General features: G+C 44.4%; 1 protein-coding gene across 2 annotated transcripts in view; it reads right to left on the reverse strand.

The window, feature by feature from the left end:
- The window catches only part of MECP2 (methyl CpG binding protein 2), a 67,701-nt gene extending 61,780 nt beyond the window's left edge, over nt 1–5,921 (reverse strand). For both annotated transcript variants that reach the window (XM_012002285.1, XM_012002286.1), the window contains exon 1: nt 5,798–5,921. In XM_012002285.1, coding sequence (XP_011857675.1) covers nt 5,798–5,823 — 26 coding nt within the window. In that variant the 5' untranslated portion in view covers nt 5,824–5,921. The remainder of the gene's footprint in view (nt 1–5,797) is intronic.
- Nucleotides 5,922–10,818: the final 4,897 nt, after the last annotated feature.

Genomic DNA, 10,818 nt, shown 5'->3' on the forward strand with positions numbered 1-10,818 from the left:
ACAATATAACTCTTTTTTCTTTATTTTTGAGACGAGGTTCCACTCTTGTCGCCCAGCCTGGAGGGCAATGGCATGATCTTGGCTCACTGCAACCTCCGCCTCCCGGGTTCAGGCGATTCTCCTGCCTCAGCTTCCCAAGTAGCTGAGACTACAGGCGCACACCACCACACCCAGCTAATTTTTGTATTTTTAGTAGAGATGGGGTTTCGCCATGTTGGCAAGGCCAGTCTCAAACTCCTGACCTCAAGTGATCCACCCGCCTCAGCCTCCCAAAGTGCTGGGATTACGGGCGTGAGCCACCATTCCCAGCCCCATATAACTTTTTTCTATTATTAGTTTTTTTGAGATGGACTCTTACTCTGTCACCCAGGCTGGAATGCAGTGGCACGATCTTGGCTCACTGCAACCTCTGCCACCTGGGTTCAAACGATTCTTTTATTTTTTTTGAGAGTCTCGCTCTGTCGCCCAGGCTGGAGTGCAGTGGCTGGATCACAGTTCACTGCAAACTCCGCCTCCCGGGTTTACGCCATTCTCCTGCCTCAGCCTCCCGAGTAGCTGGGACTACAGGTGCCCGCCACCACGCCCGGCTAGTTTTTTTGTATTTTTTTTTAGTAGAGACGGGGTTTCACCGTGTTAGCCGGGATGGTCTCGATCTCCCGACCTCGTGATTCTCCGGTCTCGGCCTCCCAAAGTGCTGGGATTACAGGCTTGAGTCACTGCGCCCGGCCTCAAACGATTCTTCTGCCCCAGCCTCCTGAGTAGCTGGGATTACAGGTGTGCACCACCACGCCCGGCTAATTTTTATATTTTTAGTAGAAATGGTGTTTCGCCATGTTGGCCATGCTGGTCTCAAACTCCTGACCTCAGGTAATCCACCCACCTCAGCCTCCCAAAAGTACTGGGATTACAGGCATGAGCCACTGTGCCCAGCCCCATATAATTTTTTATATCACCTTTTTAATTCCATATTGTCTATCTAACTATTCAAAAAATCATTTAAAAAACCCCGGTCTTATACAAGAAGCCTTTTCCTTAATCATATCATTTATTCTATCCCTCTTCCTTCAAATAAAAAGTATTTTCAATCCAAATCAGAATTCAACTTCAGCTTTGAGGGTATTTATTAGATTCAAATAATGTAATTGACAAAAATTACACTTGCTACCCTAAGAATATATTCACTAAAAGCCTTTTTTGTTTTTTTTTGTTTTTTTTTTTAAAAGAGACAGAGTCTTACTCTAAAGAACGAGGCTGCCCAGGCTGGAGTACAGTGGTGTGATGATGGTTCACTGCAGCCTAAACTCCTGGGCTCATAGGATCCTCCCGCCTCATCCTCCCGAGCAGCTGGGGCTATAGGCATGAGCCACCAAGCCTGGCCCCTCTCTTTATTTTTATCAGCTGTTACAGAAAAGCTTCAAAATCTTCATAGAAGAAAATTATCATTTTTACCAGTATAAAACTTTTATTGCATCCCAACCAAGCTAAGATGAATACAGAATTGTTTCAGCAGAAAAAAGTTACCATTATCATAATTCAAGACAAAAATCAGCCCGCAATTACATGAGTTGCAAAACAAACTACTCTAATGTCACAGTCTATCCTAAAGCTCCAACTTACATCAGAATTTAAAACACACACACATATACACAACCCTGTGGATTCCTCCTCATTTATGTAAAACCTGCTTTTGTGATGATCTGCTATTTTCTTCAGTCTTCTGGAATGAGCACTGTAGCCCCACTCCGGATAAGGGGAAGATATCACTTCTAGGGCTTAGCACTGCCCCAGGCTTGAAGCAGATGCTCAAATATTTGTTGGGTGAATGAACAATTGTCTGCTGATAGGGCTGCCATCAAACCTCATAAAGAAAAAATTCAGAAAAAAGCAACTTTATAGAGAAAACAGGAAAAAGTTTAAGAGATATTTTGCTCACTTCAAGAAATCAGCATTTGTTAAAGGTGAAGACTGGATTGACTGGTTCACCAAGTGGCTTAGACACAACTGACTAAGTGGGCTATACCTTATCCCACCCCAAAGTTAAATACAAAACAGATATTTTTTTAAATCATAGGAAAAACACAGGACAACTTAACTATAACATTATTATTTTTATTTATTTATTTATTTTTGAGACAGAGTCTCACTCTGTCACCCAGGCTGGAGTGCAGTGGTGCGATCTCGGCTCACCAAAACTTCTGCCCCCTGGGTTCAAGCGATTCTTCTGCCTCAGCTACCCCAGTAGCTGAGATTGGAGGCGCCTGCCACCATGCCTGGCTAATTTTTGCATTTTTAGTAGAGACGGGGTTTCACCATCTTGGCCAGGCTGGTCTCTTGACGTCAGGTGATCCACTCACCTCAGCCTCCCAAAGTGCTGGGATTACAGGAATGAACCACCACATCTGGCCCTTTTGTATGTATTAAATACGTATGTATGAATATAATACATCATCAGGTTTTTTAGGAAGAAAATACAGATGACTACTGATCTGTTGTTACGAGTAGGAAAGGATTTCCTGGCGGGGCGCGGTGGCTCACGCCTGTAATCCCAGCACTTTGCGGGGCCGAGGCGGGCAGATCATGAGGTCAGGAGATCGAGACCAGCCTGGCTAACAGGGTGAAACCCTGTCTCTACCAAAAATACAAAAAAAATTAGCCAGGTGTGGTGGCGGGATCCTGTATTCCCAGCTATGCGGGAGGCTGAGGCAGGAGAACGGCGTGAACCCGGGAGGCAGAGCTTGCAGTGAGCTAAGATCACGCCACTGCACTCCAGCCTAGGTGACAGAGCGAGACTCCTCTCAAAAAAGAGTAAGAAAGGATTTCCTAAGTATAAAAGCAAAAGAAGAAATCATAACAGAAGTATTATATATCAGAAAAACAAGAATCAAGACATAAGACAAAATAGGAAAATATCTGCATGACAAAGAGTTAACATCTTTAATACACTAAGAGCTATGACAATGATTATTGAGGTTTAGCCTCAGTAATAATCCAAGTAGCACCAATTTAAAAGATGTATGTCCAATTCTGGGAGGGTATGGGAAAATGGCACTTTCTCAGACTATTGTGGGAACTGGGATAGCCATCTTGGACAGTGATGTGGTGGTACCCACCAGAAATTCCAAGTCTAGGCAGCCATTCTTCAAAATCACTGGCACATGAGGAATTTCAATCCTGTAGTGTTTTTAATAACAAACCACTGGGAAATCCAACAGAGAGACAATGAAATGCATGATGGTAAGTCAGCCCTGGACTACACTGCTACTTAAAAGAAATGAGGCAGAGATAAATATATGAGAGGGATAAATGCAGAATATGTATATATAACACCATCCTGAGGCCGGGCGTGGTGGCTCACGCCTGTAATCCCAGCACTTTGGGAGGCGGAGGCGGGTGGATCGCCTGAGGTCAAGAGTTCGACACCAGCCTGGCCAACATGGTGAAACCCAGTCTCTACTAAAAAATACAAAAATTAGCTGGGTGTGGTGGCAGGTGCCTGTAATCCTAGCTACTTAGGAGGCTGAGGCAGGAGAATCACTTGAACACGGGAGGTGGAGGTTGCAGTGAGCCGAGATTGCGCCACTGCACTCCAGCCTGGGTGACAGAGCAAGACTCCATCTCAAAAAAAGAAAAAAACAAAAACAAAAAAAAAACACCCTCCTGTATAACACAAAAAGTGCATAGTTTAGTCTTAGAAGGATCTACATTAAGCTATTAACAGTGGTTATTCCGGGTAGTGGGAGCAGAGACTAAGCAGGGAGCCTTCATTTTTTTACCTGATACTTTTTTTTTTTGAGACAGAGTCTCACACTGTCACCCAGGCAGGAGTGCAGTAGCATGATCTTGGCTCACTGCAACCTCCGCCTCCCAGGTTCAAGTGATTCTCCTGCCTCAGCCTTCTGAGTAGCTGGGATTACACGTGCGAGCCACCACAGCCAGCTAATTTTTGTATTTTTAATAGAGATGGGGTTTTGCCATGTTGGCCAGGCTGGTCTCGAACTCCTGACCTCAGGTGATCCACCTGCCTAGGCCGCCCAAAGTGCTGGGATTACAGGCATGAGCCACCTCGCCCAGCCACCTCATAAATTCTTAAGTGGTTTGATTTTTCTATAAATCCATGTGTTATTTTAGTAATTCTTTAAAAAGTAAAAGAAGAAAAATAGATACCAAGCATTTATCTACTAAAGACAGGTACTGTCCTTTGAGAATTCCCTCAAAAGTTCTTTGAAGCTCAAATGGCTACATCTTTCCCATTCATAGGTAATAAGATATTTTAAAAATCTCCTCTTTCTATATTTCTTTTTAAAAGTTTACTTTCAATTAGCTTCCTCGGGTTGAACTCTCTGTACATTTCTTAGGAGAAACTGTATGGTGTCAACATTGCCTGTTTTATAACATCCATTCGTGTGATCTGAGAAAAAGACTCTTAAAAACCCAAACCACCCTACAGGCCTAACATCTTCCAGAAGAAACCCATTCACTGCCCATATTACATTTGGTCCACACAATTTCTGAGACAAAGCACAAAGCACTAGCCATACAACTCCCACCAGCATAAATACGTGGAGTACAAAGAATGTCCTGTCAGTCGGGCCCAGAGCACACCCCACAGCAGTAAAGGAGAATGACAATTTGAGTCACAGGATCAGGAGCAGAATCAAATTTGGGACTTGAGGAGTGTGATGCTCTTCCTTCCTTCCACACCTTCTATTCTCCTTCAGCCAAACCTTGCCCTCACATAATTCCTAAGCAGGCTATTTCTTATGGATGTCTACAACAGCTTCACACTGAGGTGTCAGAAACCACAAGAGAGACACAACAAAGTATGACTTAGGGTCTCAGTTGGAATCACAATGGCTGTATATGTGAAAATCCACATTTTTGCTTAGGGGGAGAAAAAAGGGAAAATTCAATTGGAACATTCGGCTTTACCACACAGAAGTTCTGAAATCCACACGTCAAAACATCAAATGTGGAGTGACCACTAATCAAAAAACAAAAACAAAAAAACAAACAAACAACAACAACAACAAACAGCTTGAGATGTTGAGCCTGAAGGAACCATTCATTTTTACAAAACTAAAGTCCACACAATGGTGCCAACTAGTTCAAACTGCAGCTGACACAGCACCTGAGTGTCAGACCTAGAATGACTTGGGCCCCCAGCTTTTTACAAAGTACTCATCCTCCTCTAGAGTCTCAAGAACAGATGTATATCTGGGTACTCTCTTTAGTTACCATGGGAGGAGTGTGGCAAGCACATGATATTTATTAGTCATGGCCCCCGGTGTTCTGAGACAGCTTTCAGGAGGGTGTCCTTCTAGGGAACCAACCATATACCAGTTCCCGTATCTGAAAATGCATCACCACTGCTCACTAACGCTGACCACTAAAGCATTTACCCCAAACCGAAGTAAACACATGCTGAAGACCGCTAAGGCAACAGCAGCAGCGCAGAAGGGCTCAGTGCAAGCGCTCTCAGCTCAGCTGACCTGCTTCAAGGTGAACTGAAGTTGCAGATCACCAGTTCCGGCTCTAATCTGACGCCCGCCCCCAGATCTCGCTGTAGCGACCAGGTAACCCTACCCACACTGACCTTTCAGGGCTCAGGGAAGTGACTTTTTTTTATTATATGGCACAGTTTGGCACAGTTATGTCTTTAGTCTTTGGGGTACTTTTATACTGTCCAAGAGTAGTATATTTTTTTCCTTTTTTCCTTTTTTTTTTTTTTTTTTAAAAAAAAAAAACAGATGGCCAAACCAGGACATATACTAAAAAAAAAAAAAGGAAGGTTACTTACCTGAGCCCTAACATCCCAGCTACCATGGAATCCTGTTGGAGCTGGTCTACAGAAGCAAGGTGTATTCTGGGGAGTCACATGTCACATCAAAGCAGGAACTGGTGAGTCTGTATTTTTATGGAGCCTAAAACAAAGAAAATTGTAAGTTGAAAGCCCCCATTGAGCTGCACGACCTTTTTCCCAGGGCTATTTGGGACATTTTGAAGATAAACACACAGACAAAGTACTATGCTATTTCCCAGCTTACCTAGCTAGAAACAAAGGATAAACTGCAAATTACTGGCACGTAAGTAACACACAGTGCTAAAATAGAGGAAAGACTCATGCTTGTTAGAATCAACACTATCACAAGTCTTGTCACCTCTAGGGGACACTTCGACAGTACAAAAGCATACCATGAATGGTGATTTCTGGCCAGTATTTCTTCCACCACGTCACACAGAAATTCTCAGGGAAGAATACATATTCAAGAGAATATGCAACATCAAAATACCATCCCTGAAAGAACACATGGAACCTAGAGGCAGTCTCCCTTCTTTTGCAAGCAGCTGAATGAAGTTGCAATGAGCTGCTGTAACAACATCACATAAAGGGGCTTTAATCCTGAGAGAAAAAATCAGCACCACGGGAAACCAAGTGCTCTGGGAGACCCAAAGCCATCATCCAAAACATGCAAGTCTATTTCAGGGCAATCAGTTTTAAGCCTCTCAGATCAGTCAATCTCACTGTTTAACAAACTGAGTTATCAGTTTGATAGTTTCTCTTTTGTTTTTGAACACATGTTCAAAAAAGGACTTTTGTCAGGACCATTTCTGTCATTAAGATAACCATCATTTCCTTGCTAAAGCCTAAACTGCCCCATATTAATTACCTAATTTCTGATACTATGCTGGCCCAAAAGTAGCACTTTTATAAGCTAAAAACAAAAGCTCAGAGCATACAACTTAGAGACCATCCACACAATTACTCATGTAATCAAACCCGGAAGAAGGGCAACACCAACCAAGTCTTTTACTGCTCTTTTGCTGCTCTATAGCTAACAGGATGGCATCTAAAATTATCTTTTGAGGTTCAGTGAGGCCTCATAATTCCCTTAAACAGTCAAGTCATAGAATACTTTGAAACCCCAGAAGTCAAGTTAATAGTATTACTCGGTTAGCTATCTAATAAAAACCAAACTGGTATCCTGGCTAGGAGGCCCTGGAAAAGTCACAACTTTTCAGGGACACAGGTTTTTTTTTTGTTTGCAAACTGATGGTGCTGGACTAAGGATCCTTCTAGTTCTTAAAGTTTAAGATAATTAACTTAAGATTTCATGTCAAAAAGAAAAGAGACAGAGGCTGGGTGCGGTGGCTCACGTCTGTAATCCCTGCACTTTGGGAGGCCGAGGCAGGTGGATCACAAGGTCAGGAGTTCAAGACCAGTCTGGCCAAGATGGCGAAACCCTGTCTCGACCAAAAAAAAAACCAAACCAAACAAAAAAAAAAAATTAGCCAGACGTGGTGACGGGTGCCCGTAATCCCAGCTACTTGGGAGGCTGAGGCAAAGAACTGCTTGAATCCAGGAGGCAGAGGTTGCAGTGAGCTGAGATTGTGCCACTGCACTCCAGCCTGGGCGACAAAGCAAGACTGTCTCAAAAAAAAAAAAAAAAAAAAAAAGAAAAGAAAAAAGAAAGAAAGAAAGAAGCCAGAAAATGAGAGCAGTTTGTGAAATCTAATAAAGAAAAAAGTTCATATATATATAAAACACCCCTAGCTCTTAGGCAAGGAAGACAAGTGCATCCTTTCTAAGGTTTAGTCCTGTCAGCTTCAGAGGCAATAATGAGAGCCCAGACTACAGTGTCTACAGGAACTGCAAAACAGCCACACACCACAGCGGTGACACATTCACACGCCACCAGACCCAGCATATGTGTGCTTGAAGAAGTTATAAAGACTCAGGCTTTTTATTCTCTAACGAAATGGTCATTCTCCCTTTGATGTGGGGGTGGGGATGCCCTGCCCACCCCCCAATTCCGGCTCCCACTCAGTTATCCCACACACCATACATACCATCAAAGTATTTAAGCAATGGCATGTGAACCAAGCTTTTGACAGGAGAAGGTTTCTTGAAATAGAAAGGCAGAAGAAAACAGATAAAAGCAGAAGAGCTCAACTTCTACTTAAGCCCAAAGAAGAGGGACCTGTTCACGTCTTGTCCTACCCGGAATGATGCACATGCACAGGGCTTGCCCGGACAGCAGTAGTTTCACTGGAAAGGGCTGGTATGGAGGCACCGAGGACAAGGTCCTTCCATCGCAGCGGTGATAATGCTCTACCCAAGAAAAAGAGATTGTGTCTGCCAGCCACGCAAGACTGGTCTGCAAGGATGTCACCATAGTAGAGGGCAGGGAAAACAAGCAGGTGTCCTGCCACACTCTTCGGGACTGGCCAGTCTAGGAGGGTGCTTTACCCCATGCACTGAAAACACTGGTTACTAGAAATATCAAACATTTTCTGTGATTCTCTCCTCCTCCAAGATAACTCGGGCAGCTTGAGAACAAACTGCTTTTAGCTAATTAAAAGATTTCTGCTGATATTACCCTTTATAAAATATTTCAGGTTCCAGGACACGTCATTTATCATGCAGAGTCCAAAGCAGTGGAAATCAGGCTCCAATAAGGAACTAACAATTTTATCTCTGTTGTTCTTTATTTTAGGTTAAAGAAACGAACTTCTCATTTCATCTCCACATGGGAGGAATGTTCCAGAGGGGGTAACAGCCTATTAAACTCATCTACCCAGTTTTTCTGTTTCTTTATTTTTTTTTCAAACTCCACAGCTTGCCTCCCTACTCCACTAGATGAGATTGCACAGAGGCAGGGCAGGCACGGGAAATGACTCTGGTTGGAAATTACAAACATATACACACAGAATGTAAGCACCATAACCCTTTGAATACACAGTGGTTTGTGCCTTGCCCCAGACCTACCTAAGTATTAAACAGCACAAAAGTCGGAGTTCTGCTGACTGTATGACACTCTCCTATCAATCGGGTAAAACAAAGACCCAGTACTCTAAGCTTAAAGCACTCCAGGTTAAATTTTAGTAACAGGCAATAGGAAGGTGTGATAGGCCAGTGCTAACAAGAAAGTCATAGATGGTTTCTTTGAGCTGTTAGGACACTGGAAAGGGCTGGTATGGAAGCCCTATGGAGCCATTAGGACAATGGAAAGGGGGGTACCCCTCCACCTGGCACTTTGAAGAGAAAACTATACTATGGAAGCTGCCTGCACTGTTGAAAGGGCTAGGTGTATGATAAACAGCTAACTGGAGGGGAACCCGAGGAGACAAACTGCCAACTACGAAGAACAAAGCAGAGACCTCAACTTGTCATGTCTCAAGCTCAGATGTACAAACTTTGGGATCGTCAAGTGAGGCTCCTGTGTCTGCCTGGGGATATGACTGTATTCCAGTGATCAGCCACCTAGCTGACCTGCCACGAATGGGTGACCTGTGGTGACTTATTTTAATCAACTGTACTACTTCTAGATTGATTGGGTGATTTAAGGTTCTGACATATTCACGTAAGAAAATAAAAGCAAGTGCTTCCTACACTTCCTGACTGGGATTTGAAATAGAAATCCTGAAAAGCCCATAAATAAGCCTATTTCCCTAAATCCTTGGTGGAAATTCCCAAAAGATTAAAAAATCCAGACCCTATCTTATTATGGGGACCCAGCAGATTTCAAAAGACTCAAGAGGTCAGCTTAATCTGGTTATGAACTGAAATTGCTGAGATACAGATGAACATTCCAGCCACGGAACCCAAAATTCTCTAGAGTAATAATTACCTATTAGTGCAGCGTTACTACCGAGGCCGTATATGCTTTTTACAGTATAACAAAATGCCTAAAACTTATGAGAGTCCTACAACGTCTAAGTCACTCAGTATCACATCCAAGTAGGTATGGTTCCTGGATCACCAACCAACCCATGAATTCGATCCTGTTATCTCACAGTTTGGGGTACTGATCCCGCACAGCAGAGACACAACGTGTGCAAGGCTCGGCAGAGCCCATTCCTGTTCCTGGAAAAATAACCAGAAGCACACATCTGCCTGACCATGAGTCAGGAATATCAATTTTGTGGTGGAGCCCATTTCTGCTGTGACCAACCCACACCCGAACACACTCACAACAGAAGTCACCGCCACAGAGCAATTCCAGAATGAGCTTTTTCCCCCTTGGGGTCCATACTTAGCAATGTCATAAACGGTCTCCCCTGCGAGAGCAATCCTTTTAAACTCTTCATAATGACCTTAAGTCTTTAGTGCAAAACCACAGAAACATTGCCACTGCCATATAAAAGTCATCTGAGTTTCAGTTTGGGTGATTCGGTCATAACCAAACTGAACAGAGAATAACCTTTCAGGCACAATGAACAGGAGCCACAGCGTCGCGATGAACTTGCTCCATCTGGTACCGGTGATCCCGAGCGCTCCAGGGCGATGAGAGCCCGTTACCTACTATGTCCCACTCCACTTATGTAACTGGAAGATCGCCGGCGAAGGGGAGGGTAAGATGGGAGGGTGCTCACATTCCGAGGCCACAGCACTCCAAAGAACCTCTGAGCACCCTGGGGACACGCTCGCACCTTAGAGCCTCAGGCGCCGAAGAGCCTCGGGTGCTGCTGGACGCACAGTCCCCTACTCACGGCTCCTGATGGGAACTATAACCACCTCTTTATGATGAGTTGTGGGACCCAGAACACAATGTCTAGTCCCTTTTGTGGACAATAATCCCCACCTCCTTGTTCCTGCTAGATGGGGAAAGGAGCCGGTGGACCTACTCGCTCGCGTGGGGATGGGGGGGGCAGAAATTCATGGAATGGGCGAGAAGGAGGGGGAGGCAAAGCCCAGAGATGGGGGTGAGAGCTCAGGAGCCCTTGTGGCGCACTCTCCCGACGGGAGGCGAAGTGCGCACGCGCGCCGGTGGGGGGGGCCAAGTAACGGGAGAGGGGGCGCGCGAGGGAGGAGAGGGG

Source organism: Mandrillus leucophaeus, unplaced genomic scaffold, assembly GCF_000951045.1.
Source record: "Mandrillus leucophaeus isolate KB7577 unplaced genomic scaffold, Mleu.le_1.0 Scaffold681, whole genome shotgun sequence".
NCBI classification, from domain to species: Eukaryota; Metazoa; Chordata; class Mammalia; order Primates; family Cercopithecidae; genus Mandrillus; species Mandrillus leucophaeus.